We start from the raw sequence: 12,487 nt of genomic DNA, 5'->3' as shown, positions 1-12,487 counted from the left end.
CCTGAGAAATGTCATGTTTTTCTCTGTAACAATCACAAGACATGGGGAACAAGAGGAAGTCAACATAAAAAAAGTAATTTTTCAGATTATGAGGAAGTAATTCTTAAAAACTCATCTTAATCCTCATCAGGATTGTGTAGATGTGGTTTTATAAGACATGATGCTGTTTTCTCCTGGCAGGTCCAGATTCCTGGATGGTCCTCTGGTTCCCGCCCATGACTGGGTCTGCAGGATGTGCTGAATCAGAGTTCTTCACAGGGGAGAGAAAAAATGTGGGAATCATCCACCAACCTGCAGTCAGACAGACATCAAGTGTTGCTCACTTGAACTCAGAGATAAGATAAAACAAATTCTCCAGTCAGACCCAGTTTCTGACTCTGAATCTGTTCAGTCCTGTTTGTTTTTTTGTTTCTTTTTTCACCATAGTTATATGAAAAACAAAGTGAGGGAGTTCACTGGACAAGCTGACCTTGGCTCTGTGGTCGGGGCTGTTTTAAGATAATGACTTTGCGGAACTAACTGTATTGTTCACTGTTAACACGTTACTGTATGTGAGGGTGTTGGTGAGGACTGGATCACTGGTTTTCAGGACAGAAACACTTTCACTTCCCTCTGCGAAGGATGACCAACAGTGAACAACTGATCCAGCTCGGTCCTTCACTCACTCGTCTTCATCAAATCAAGATGAGAACGTTATTGTTGTTGCTTCTCTTCTTTCACGTTTCATCACCAGGTAAGATCACATTTTAAACCTTTAAACTCTTTAAACTTCACAGTCCACTCAACTCTTTCCGCTGAGTTCAGTTTCACTTCCAGTGGAGCAGCAGAAACTGGACTTTGGGTGGTTCAGTGCAGAATGATGTGGGCCATCTTTTATCAGAACAAAAAACTTAAAAACAGCAAAAAAGGACAAACTGTGACAATTTAACATTCTGCATCACAATAAGAACAAAACATTGCCTGTACAACATGAAACAACCAGAAGAGCTCAGTCTATAAAGGCTGACACAACTAAAACCTGTCTGTTACATCCTGATTCAGACAAAAAACATATTTGCACCCACAGAAAGAGCAGCACATCGTCTCTACAGCACACACAGGTTTTCAGAGTGATACAGCATTATTTATTAACATATGATAGTTTTGTGTTTTCTTCACATTTCGGACAATGTATTGATATTCTTTCATATTTAAATGAATCAGTGTTTATGCATCACACAGCCTTCTATTGAGGTCAGTCCACACGAGGACACGCCCACCACTGACATTTAACCAGGAAATCAGTCCCTTGTCTGTTGTGTGATTCATGTGTTTGCTAGGAAATTCATCCAGAGATTAAATATAATCTGAATAGAACGACATGTTCCATCATAGAAGTGATTAAGAAACTTACTGTATCAGCTTCAGGAGATGCTTCGGATACAAAGAGCTGTGAGACTGCTGTTTGGTTATTGTTGGACCTGACACTTCGTGAAGGCATCTTCTCACTCACATCTGTGTTTCTCCATCAGTTTTCATTTGAGTGGTGCACATAGCAGAGTATTGGTCACAGCCTGATTTAATATATCTACCTTGGAGCAGCAGCAGACACGTCCCAACTGGCTTCCTGTGAGAAAACCTGCCACCACGAGGCTCACACCATCTCGTCCTATCACTGTCGATCTCTCATTTCTCATTCATTAAACTACAAACAAACGTCCAATACTTCCATGAGGAATGGAAATTCCAGCCCACTGAGAACTTTCCGACGCAGCTGCTCAATGAATAGTGCTGTTTATTCAACCTACCTCAACCGAGATGAGATAGTGATCACACGGGTCCACAGAGATCTTCTGTGTAAATGTCTTGGACTGTACTGATCCTCCTGGAAACAAGAGTCCAGCTCTGTCAGCTGTCTGTCAGGATATCATTCCAGATGTGTCTCTGGTTCTAGCTCTTGATTTCATTTTATTGCATCAGCTGTTCTGTTAGCTTCATAACTTGTTCAAAATCTCACTCTGAATCATCTCTAAACTGAGCATGGCTCTCTTGTAGTCCCTCAAATAGGTCAGTGCACTCAGAAAGTGATAATGTTGGGCTTTGTAAACCCTGTGTGTCAAAATTGTTCAACTTCAATAATTCCCCAAATGTGACGAGTAAATATCTAAACTGTTTTGTTTGTAGTTGTTGCAGCAGAGACTGAGCCTCAACCTTTGTTTGACCGCTGCTGTTAAGGTTTTGTGTTGGATCTGGACCCAAATGCACGACTCGACTCAGGTTAACAGTGCAACAACAAAAGTCTTTAATGTTCAAAAGGTGCAAAAACAGGTGCGAGGTGGAGGGGTGGTGCAAAGTCCCAGGATCCAGACGTGGTAGGTGAAGTCACCGGTGAGTGCTTAGGTGAAGGTGTCATGACGTGAGGTCCGCAGTAGGACGATGGCGGTGCTGCGGCACGGGGCAGAGTGGTCCGTCTCTTCGGCGGACTCACACTGAGTGGGAAGAAAGGAGTGCTGGTAACAGGCAGGCAGGTCCACTGACAGGCAGGGAGAAAGCAAAGCTCGAGACTGCACAGCAAGCACAGCAATCTAAAGCGAGGTGGGAAGACACAGGAGGATTAGCTTCACAAGCTAAAGCACAGAGCATGAAGGCAAAAATACAAAGGAGCCGGGATTCAAACAACCACGTTGACTTATGAAACGATCTGGCGATGAGCGGGAGGGAAACCAGTGGCTTTATGGGAGACTTGATTAGTGGAGTGTAATCACCTGGCACTGCCTGTGGAAAAGAAGCCACGCCCATATGCACACATACAGAACAGACGGGGGGAGAGACACAGGAGGAATAATACAGACAGGGACACAAAACACACACAAGGGAAAAGGCAGGGCTGCCATGATGGAATCATGACCGCTGCTTTCAACACACTCTGCAAACACTTCTAATATGGAACTGCTAAGCATCTTATGTATATTTATATTGTAATTAGTGTTTTAAACTGCGATATTGTACTCTTATTGTTTTTTTTGTATTTCTGATTGTATTGTACCGCTGCTACGATTACCTAATTTCCCCTCGGGGATAAATAAAGTTATCTATCTATCTATCTATCTATCTATCTATCTATCTATCCATTACATCGAGTAACGTCAGTATTTTTGCTCACTGCTCCAGATTCGGAGCTCCAGCATCAAACCTGCCAACCTTGAAGAAATTTTATAAGCACCTAGCCTGTCTAAAACTTTCTAGATTTCTGGACATTTCATCACTTTTCTAACTGCGCCCCCACTAATGGGAAGGATGGTGGGTGTGATAGGCTAGCCTATTGACACTAAGAATGTTTTTTCTCATCGTGCTTTTATTTTTAATATCATTATGTTTTGAGGGCCTGGGGAGTATTTGTGTGTGGGACTGTGCTCATTACCAGTTGCCCCTTGGTGACTGATGTTAACGTCTGTCTTGCACAAGGTGCAGAACGCATGATGGGGTAGCCTGGACATGTGGAGGCAAGGCCATCTCCCCGATAGCTGTCAAGAAATCTTTGAGGTTTCCAAAGCTTTTTTTGAGGCGGTTCCGCCACCATGGCACGCAAGCCCACAGTTTTGTCCATAGTAGTGATGGATTCGGGGGCACTGAATTGAATTGGCATTTGGCTGTGAGGGGCAGGTGGGCAAGGGTGTTAAAATGCAGTGCTCTGATTGGCCAAACGATTTTCACTCCACTTACACACAGATTGTTGTGGCCCAGCGGCAGTATCAACTTCACAGATTGAACTTGCATGGAAACTGAAACTGTCAAACTGTGAGATGATACAAAATGCATACCTGGAGAGCAGCAATGCGTACAAGCGTACTTAAAATGCGTACGTGTTGGCAGGTTGTTCACTGTATCAAAGAATGTGCTAATGTGCTGAGAGACACTAAATTCAGTCTGTGAGAGTGACAGTGGACGTTCACGGCTCGAGGAAAAGATTGTTTCAGAATCACATTCACACCTTCCTTGTTTCCTGACACAACGGAAACGCTGTCAAAACTAAAGCCAACGTACAGAGATGGGTCAAGTTGCAGTGGTTCAATCACCTGAAATATCTTCTCTGAAATACTTGTGTCCTTGAACCTGGTGGTCTGTTCTTTTATTTTCCCTGTGTGAACATATTTCACACTAACAGCTATGAGTTCACACTTTGACTCATCCTTACATCCGTCTGCCATCGGGACATAATAGCTGCCTGGTTCAAGGACTTCAGATCTGATCCTGAACAACAGCAAACAGGCTGCTGACTCCAGCAGCTCATCTTGAACATCTGGACTCATCAAAGTTCTGTTTCTGGGCAGCTGCTCCAGATGATTTTGGATCCTCATGAACTTGAACTGTTTCAGAAAGTTTTCATTATTGAGAGCGTCTGCATTTTCCCTGTGTCCACGTAGGGGGAAGTCCTGCTTGGCACACAACAGTACAATATCCAAAAGAACTGTTAGATGGTCCTGGTCCCTCATGATAAATGAATAGTTGATGGCGTCACGGTTTATTGTTGTGACAGTAAAGTAACATCGACTGTAAAGCCATGTGTTTATTAGATTCATTTTTGTATTTTCTGTGATGAAATGTATTCTGACTAAACTTGGTCCGTTACTGACCACTCACCTGCTTCAACTTGATCAGACTGTTTTAATTGAATCATACTGACTTCATCATATTTCTGAGTGGTGATGATGAGTGTGTGTTCACACTGAATGGAGGCTGTTTGTTCTGCACATTACATTTGAAACTTTTGGATTTTGCTCCTTTCCAGCAAACACACACACTTCATATCATATTTATGTTTTCACTTAACATCATATTTATGATTAGTGTTATTTATAAGCTCCTTTGTTTGTCCTGCAGTGCTGCACTCCGTGAAGACTTTCATAACTTCATCAACTGGAATCCAAAACATCCCAGAATTCGTGGTGACAGCAGAAATTGATGAACTTCTGTTGGGGTACTGTGACAGCAACAACAGGCTGGATCCAAAACAGGACATTGCAAAATCATTCTTAACAGAATATCCTGAGTGGTTGGTGCAGTACAAAAAAGAATGTCGCCATTTGTCGCCTATCTTCAAAACGTTCACTTACATTTTGACGAGTCTCTTCAATCAAAGTGAAGGTACAGTATGTAACATGTTATAGCCTGTTTAAAGTGAAACTCTCACCAAAAAGCAAACAAGGCTTTAGTTGGGCTTGAATATGAGTCAAACCTTTGTGTTAATTTTAGAACACTAAGAAGGCTCGACACAACATGAAACTTTGCTCGTAGTATCACCAGGGTCTCTACACATGAACACGAGCATTGAGAACATTGTTTGTGTACACAGAGTTTATGAAAAAGAAGGTTTTTGAACTACTCACGTTAGCTGCTGCATCTCCTGCGCGTCGCCATCATGGCATTCAAAAAGTGTCGATCCCTGAGTGCGACCTGAGAGGCACGCTTGAGGAGCGGTTCACCATCACTCTCCTGCCTGTCATGCTAGCGTGTCTTGCCCAATGCACTCCCGTTCAAAATTAATGCGCCAAAAACCGAAACTACGATAAATCTTAGAAGTGCCTCTTTAGTCGCAATTATGCTTTTACACGAAGGTTTGACTCATATTCAATCCCAAATAAAGCCTTGGTTGCTTTTTGGCGAGTTTCGCTTTAACTTTTTACTGTTCTGCATCTTAGTTGTAAAGTGACCCAGGGCCTCAAGATACCAATCAGTTCAAACTCTAACATCATTTTACACATAACCTGAAATAGAGATTCATGTAAAGTAAACCATCATATCAGTTTGTCTTCAGTGGTCCAGCCACTACCTGTCATTCATCATGTCAACATTAATCAGCTGATAGTTAGACTTGTTGCTGAAGCTGTTCAACATGAACTACTGATAATAATCTGATTCATGATCGCATGAAATGTTTCATCTGTGAATCAGTGTTAATTACAGTCTCTGTCTCTGTCTCAGGTGTCCATGTTTTACAGATGATGGGAGGCTGTGAGTGGGATGATGAGACTGATAAGGTCAAAGGTTTCGCTCAGACTGGTTATGATGGAGAAGATCTCATGGAATTGGATCCAAAAACATTCACATGGATCGCTCTAAGACCTGAGGCTGTCATCGCCAAACTGATATGGGACGCTGATAAAGATAAGAGAGAATCCTTTGAGACTGTTTTGACTCAGTTTTGTCCTGAGCAGCTTAAGATGTATGTGGATTATGGGAGGAGCGTTCTGCTGAGAACAGGTAGGATCACCTGACCTGATGTAGTTTATTAGACACAGTGATCTTCATATAGGCTGCTCAGACTGAACTGTCATTGTATTATTAATCCAACCTGTCTGACATCAGCTTTTTTGTAGTGCTTACATTTGTTTTAGTCCTGACCAATCACAGCCATCTCTGGGAGACATCACTCACCATCAAAGGTCAGACTGTGATGTCACAGTTAGTTTAAGGAAAGTGATTTTACAGTTTCAGTGTTTCACAATAGAAATAGTTCCACTGAACATTGACACTGTGATTGACAACCTGACTGTGAATCATAAGAACAGACAGACATTGTTCTTCTCTGACTGTAGTGAGTGTCTTTAGTGGTGGTGTAGTTCCCTCCTCTGTCTGTATACAGATCATGTGGAGGCTGTGTAGCAGATGTGTTGTTATGTACCCTGTCATTATTACACTGTGGTCTGGATACATGGAGCACATTACTTGGCCACCATCAACACTGTCCTGCTGCTTTTTAAAAAATCTATATTTAGCAACCGACACTATTACAAACTGTCACAAGCACATGACATGATTCACATCCTGCTGCTGGTTTCACCCTGTTCCCCTGATCAACAGTTTGCAGCAGTGATGTGCCAACAAACATAGTATTGTAACAAAATAGTGCAGATGAAGTCTGCTAGCAAGTAAAAAAGGATGTATATGATCTATCATTTTTAATATTCTAAAAGGTTTGTAGATGTTTCTTCAGGAACAAAATACATCCAATAAATGTGTTCAACATTTGCTTGAAAACACCTCACACCTTTTGTTATTGATTCCAAATGTAATTTCTTCATCTTTCTTTTACCTTGTTTCTTTTCCTCTTTCCTCTTTAATATCTCTCTCTTTATTCTCCAGATCTTCCCTCAGTGTCTCTCCTCCAGAAGACTCCCTCCTCTCCAGTCAGCTGCCTCGCTACAGGTTTCTACCCTCACAGAGCCTCACTCGTCTGGAGGAAAGATGGAGAGGAGCTTCATGAGGAGGTGGACCACGGAGAGATCCTCCCCAACCACGATGGAACCTTCCAGATGAGTGTTGAGCTGAACCTTTCATCAGTCACACCTGAAGACTGGACGAGGTACGATTGTGTGTTTCAGCTCTATGGTGTGAAGGAGGACATCATCACCAAACTGGAGAAAGATCGGATCAGAACCAACTGGGGTAAGAGTGAGATCAGAGGGTGCTGAAGGGGAGTGCATGGGAACAACAACAAAAACAGTAATAATAAACTATTATTGTATTCAACAGTGAAGTCCAGTAACATGACCGTCCTCGTCACTGCTGCAGTGGTTGTTCTTGCTCTCATTCTCATCGGTGCTGCTGGATTCATCGTTTACAAAAAGAAGAAAGGTGAGAGAGAAAAAGGAAAGATTTCACTACTTTGATATCAGTCTTTGAGATGATTTCAATAATTCAGGTTGCTAAATTAAAACAAGCATCAGAGAAAGTAAATACAGTCAGCACTAAATAGACTGAGTGAGTAGAAGAGAGGAATAAAGTGACTAAAGATAATCAGGCATTTACAACTGTGACTGAAATTATTTGTCTTGTTTTGATTTCAGCCATCAGCCCTCCATCTTGTAAGTAAAACTTACTTTCGTTCTATTTCAGCTGATCTGACTCACACTTCATGTTTTAGATTAAAACATGTTTCACATTAGTGTGCAGATTAACCTTTTCAACACTGTTTCCTGTATTTATTGTTTATAAAAGTTCAATCCAGGATGTTTGTTTCTGACCTGCAGCTCCTGCCAACAGCACAGAGCTCTCTGAGCAGCTGAATCCAGAGACCTGAATGAGAAACACACTCAGTGACTCTCCTGGTGACACTTTATTTAGCTTTCATGAACTACATGACAGTAATGCTTCTTGCAATATAAGTAAAGTTATAATCAAAGGACTGTTCTATGTTCTATGGCTCTGATTGTTTTATTAACTGATGTTTCTGTCGTATTCATTCTCAAACCAATCAGGAGACAGCGTGTGACCAGACTTTAATTACAAACTATTCTTACTCTAACTTTACAACTTGTACATTGATCAGTTTATAGAAAACGTGTATAGTATTTTTGTAGTAAGACATTAAGCAGGGCTGTAGCTCAGTGGGTAGAGCTGGTTGACTGGTGATCAGAAGATCTCTGGTTCAAATCCCAGCTCCCCAGGGCGGGACTGAGCTGCATGTCGAAGTATCCTTGAGCAAGATACTGAACCCCAAAGTTGCTCCTGATGTGCAGTTGGCACCTTGTGTGAAGGCAGCCACTGCAATCAGTAAGGGTCTTGCGATGAACTGGCGACTCATCCAGGGTGAACCCTGGCCTACGCCCATAGAGTGAAACTGGATTTGGCCCCAGTAAGCCCCGCAACCCCTTAGGGGGGAAGAGCGGCAACATCCCGCGACCCTCACGGATAAGCGGAAAAGAAAACGGAACGGACATTAAGCAGTGGTGACGTTTAAGTCATGTGACTGTGATGTCATCTGTTTACAGCCTAACATTAACTTTTTACTAATCAAGATTTAATTTACACCTCAAAAATTGTGTGTTTTCATCTGTGAAGATTATCTTTCTGAACAAAACATGTAAGAATCATAAACTTGTGTTTGTCACAGAGATTATTTTTGGCGATTTTCTAAAATCCTATTTAAAAAATCCCATAGACTTCTTGTGGAGTGAACCAGGGCGATGCTAACTTCAGGGTTAGCCTCCAAAAATAGTTTATTGCTGCACCACTCTATAGATTGAGAATATGGAGTTTGGTCTGTCATGGAGCCAGTGTGTCTCTCATATGAGTGGTGAGCGGAGTGGGAGATTTATGTTGATAAATTTACAAGTATGAACTTCTGAGACTAAATATGTAAATTCATTTACACTGATGACCATGAATGAATGTTAAACTCAAATGTGTTGTTCTTTGTTTTTGTGCTGATGTTTGTCTTTTCGATAAAATCCTCACATATTAAAAAGTTTGGTCCGTATGCTCATTTGTGACGACACTTCAATATATTACCTGAACATTCAGTATTATAATGCATTTTTTTATTTATTTATAGGCGCCTTTCAGGACTCTTAAGGTCACCTTACAAAAAAAATTTAAAAATTACAAAACAACAACAATAAGAAAAACAATTAAAATAAGTAGAATACAAATATTGAAACAATTCAATACAAATGGTAAGAGAAAACAGCAACAATAAATTCAGATAACCTATATTATGGGGGGAAGGCCAGTCTGAACAGGTGTGTTTTGAGATGTGATTTGAAGGTTGACAGTGTCGTTAAGGACCGGATGTCCTGAGGGAGTGTGTTCCAAAGCTGAGGGGCAGAGCAGCTAAAAGATCTTAGTCCCATTGTTGATAAATGTGCAGAATGGGTGAAGAGGAGCGAAGCAGAGGAGGTCCTGAGTGTACGGGAAGGTATGTATGTTTGAAGGAGTTCGGTGAGGTACGGAGGTGCAAGGTTATGGAGGGCCTTAAATGTGAGAAGGAGAATCTTATAGTCGATGGGGAGAAGGACCGGAAGCCAGTGAAGCTGTTTGAGGACAGGAGTGATGTGCTGTGTGGATGGCGTTCTGGAAATGACACGTGCAGCCGAATTTCGGACCAACTGGAGTTTATTGAGGGATTTCTGTGGTAGACCACGTAGAAGAGCATTGCAATAATCAAGGCGGGATGTGAACCAGTATGGAAGTGCTATTAAGGGAGAGTGATGGAAGAAGGCGATTGATATTGCGAAGATGAAAGTATGCAGACCAGGTGATGTTATTAATGTGGGTGATGTTAATAATGTGGGCAGTAAAGGAGAGGGTGCTGTCCAGGATGACACCCAAACTTTTGACCTGAGGGGAGGGATAAACAGCAGTGTTGTCAATGTGAAGTGAGAAACTAGTGTTAGATTTGGACAGTGTGGATTTTGTGCCAACCAGAAGGAATTCAGTTTTATTTCCGTTGAGTTTGAGAAAATTGTGTGAAAACCAGGTTTTGACATCTTGCAGACAGTCAGGAGGGAGGGTGGAGGAAGTGAAGAACCAAGTTTGCAGGAGAGATAGAGCTGGGTGTCGTCTGCATAGCAATGAAAATTGAGTCCATGATTCCTGAAGATATTACCGAGAGGGAGTAGGTAGATGATGAAAAGAAGAGGACCAAGGACAGAACCCTGCGGCACACCACTATTGACTGGGGAAAGATGGGATTTGTACTTCTTCTTCTGTACCAATTGTGTGCCACCAGAGAGGTAGGAGGTGAACCAGGAGAGAGTGGTGTGATTTAGTCCAATGGAGATTAGGCGGTTAAGGAGGATGCTATGGGAGATTGTGTCGAAAGCTGCAGTAAGGTCAAGCAGGATGACTAAGGTGAGATGTCCGGAATCTGCTGCCATGAGAAGGTCGTTGGTGATCTTTGCCAGAGCTGTTTTGGTACTGTGATGAGGACGGAAACCAGACTGAAACTGTTCATAGAGGGTATTGTGAGTGAGATGATTATGGACCTGTGCAGCAACCACTTTTTCCAGAATTTTGGACAGAAACGGAAGGTTTGAAATTGGTCGGAAATTGTTGAGATCATTGGGGTCCAGGCCAGGTTTTTTGAGTATTGACGTGATTATTGCTGATTTGAGGGGGGCTGGAATTGAGCCGGAGGAGAGGGAGGAGTGTATGATGTCGGTAATGAGTGGGAAAAGAGAAGGGAGATGGAGTTTAACAAGATTTGTAGGTAGAGGGTCGAGACTACAGGTGGAGGACTAAAATTTCTGAATGATGGTGGATATTTCAGTAGTGGTTGGGAGATCGAAATTAGAGAGAGGGGATATAAGAGGTGGAGCAGGAAAAATGCAGTATTTACAGTTTTTTTTCTTTTGCATGAGGGAGGTAGTTGTTTATGAATATTAGCAATTTTGCTGGTGAAGAAGTCCATGAAATTAGGTAGGTAGTAGAGTACATGTGGGAGACAAGAGTGTCAGGGGGCCGTAATATATTGTTGAGTGTGGTGAACAGAGTGCGTGTGTTTCCTTGAGCAGTCCCGATGACAGTGGCGTAGTATTCCATTTTGGCTTTGGCTATGGCATCTTTATATTTCAGCAGGTGGTTATGGTACATGTTATTGTGAATAGTGAGACCGTTTTTTTTTTTGAGAGGCGTTCCAGTCGGCGTCCTTCAGTTTTGAGTCAATGGAGTTCCGGGGTGTACCAAGGGGCAGAGCGTGTGAAGGTGACAGACCGTGTTTTCAATGGTGCCAGTGTGTCCAGGAGGTTGTTGAGTCTGTAGTTATAATGAGATACCAGATCCTTGGGTGTGGTTAAGTGGTCAGTGCTAGGGAGAGAATTTATTGCCGCTGAGAGAGTTGATGGATTGATGTTCTTGATGTTTCTTAATGTAATGTTCATTTTGGATAAGGGTAGGTTAACAGTAAAATATATAAGTTTGTGATCTGACAAGGGAAAATCTGATATAGTGTATTTGAGTGTTGATACGCCAGTGCAACAGATGAGATCCAGAATATGTCCTCTTGAGTGGGTCGGAGTGTTAATAAACTGATGGATACCAAAACTGTCCAGGCAAGATGTGAATTCTTTTGTAAGAGAGCTGTCTATGTTGTCCATGTGAATATTAAAGTCCCCTAGAAGTATTATGTTGGGTGACAGAGAGCATAAAATGGCAACAAAGTTCGAGAATTCATTTATAAAACCAGAGTTATGTTTAGGTGGACGGTAAATAACAGCTTAAGTAGTGGGAGTGGTTCCATGGATTTTCAGTGTAGTGGATTCAAGTGATGTGTGAGAGGTGACTGGGAGAGAGGAGACTTTGTATTTCTCGTTGTAGAGTATTGCTAGACTGCCCCCGCGTCCTGAGGCACGGGCTTGACAGGTGTAGATGAAGCCGTATGGGGTAAATAGGTTGAGTTCAGTGTAATCGCTGGGTTGCTGCCATGTCTCAGTCAAGCACAGAAAATCAAATTTGTGATCATTCACTAGATCGTGAATGAGCTGTCCCTTGTTAGAGATGGTGCGGACATTAAGCAGGCCCATGGAGATGTTACTTTCACTCGGACCAGTGCTAGTCGTCGCGACTAGGCTAGTCAGCAGTGAGTTATCTCTACCTCTGCTACTGATGGTTTTAGGGCAATGATGTCTGTTGGTGACATGGACGGGGATGGGGAGAGGCCGAGCAGTAGCATGCTCAGCCCACAGGGAGGAGGGAGGGGTAGCCTGCTGCCTGTTGGTTATCCCAACAG

At 42.4% G+C, this 12,487-nt stretch overlaps 1 protein-coding gene across 1 annotated transcript; it reads left to right on the top strand.

The window, feature by feature from the left end:
• Positions 1-536: 536 nt before the first annotated feature.
• LOC115577751 (major histocompatibility complex class I-related gene protein-like) lies at positions 537-8,502 on the top strand. Its single transcript, XM_030410645.1, has 7 exons — positions 537-733; positions 4,861-5,124; positions 5,962-6,240; positions 7,123-7,444; positions 7,484-7,614; positions 7,827-7,844; positions 8,010-8,502. Exons 1-7 carry the CDS (start codon positions 622-624, stop codon positions 8,057-8,059), a joined length of 1,176 nt encoding a protein of 391 aa, XP_030266505.1. The 5' UTR covers positions 537-621; the 3' UTR covers positions 8,060-8,502.
• Positions 8,503-12,487: the final 3,985 nt, after the last annotated feature.

This window comes from Sparus aurata, unplaced genomic scaffold, assembly GCF_900880675.1.
Source record: "Sparus aurata unplaced genomic scaffold, fSpaAur1.1, whole genome shotgun sequence".
NCBI classification, from domain to species: Eukaryota; Metazoa; Chordata; class Actinopteri; order Spariformes; family Sparidae; genus Sparus; species Sparus aurata.
This window is presented reverse-complemented; position numbering and strand designations above follow the sequence as displayed.

Excerpts from the sequence above, each read along its gene's own strand:
- LOC115577751 (XM_030410645.1), top strand. The coding sequence starts at position 622 with ATGACCAACAGTGAACAACTGATCCAGCTCGGTCCTTCACTCACTCGT. Across the intron at positions 5,125-5,961 it reads TCTCTTCAATCAAAGTGAAG|GTGTCCATGTTTTACAGATG; the intron begins GTACAGTATGTA and ends TCTCTGTCTCAG. Across the intron at positions 6,241-7,122 it reads GAGCGTTCTGCTGAGAACAG|ATCTTCCCTCAGTGTCTCTC; the intron begins GTAGGATCACCT and ends TTTATTCTCCAG.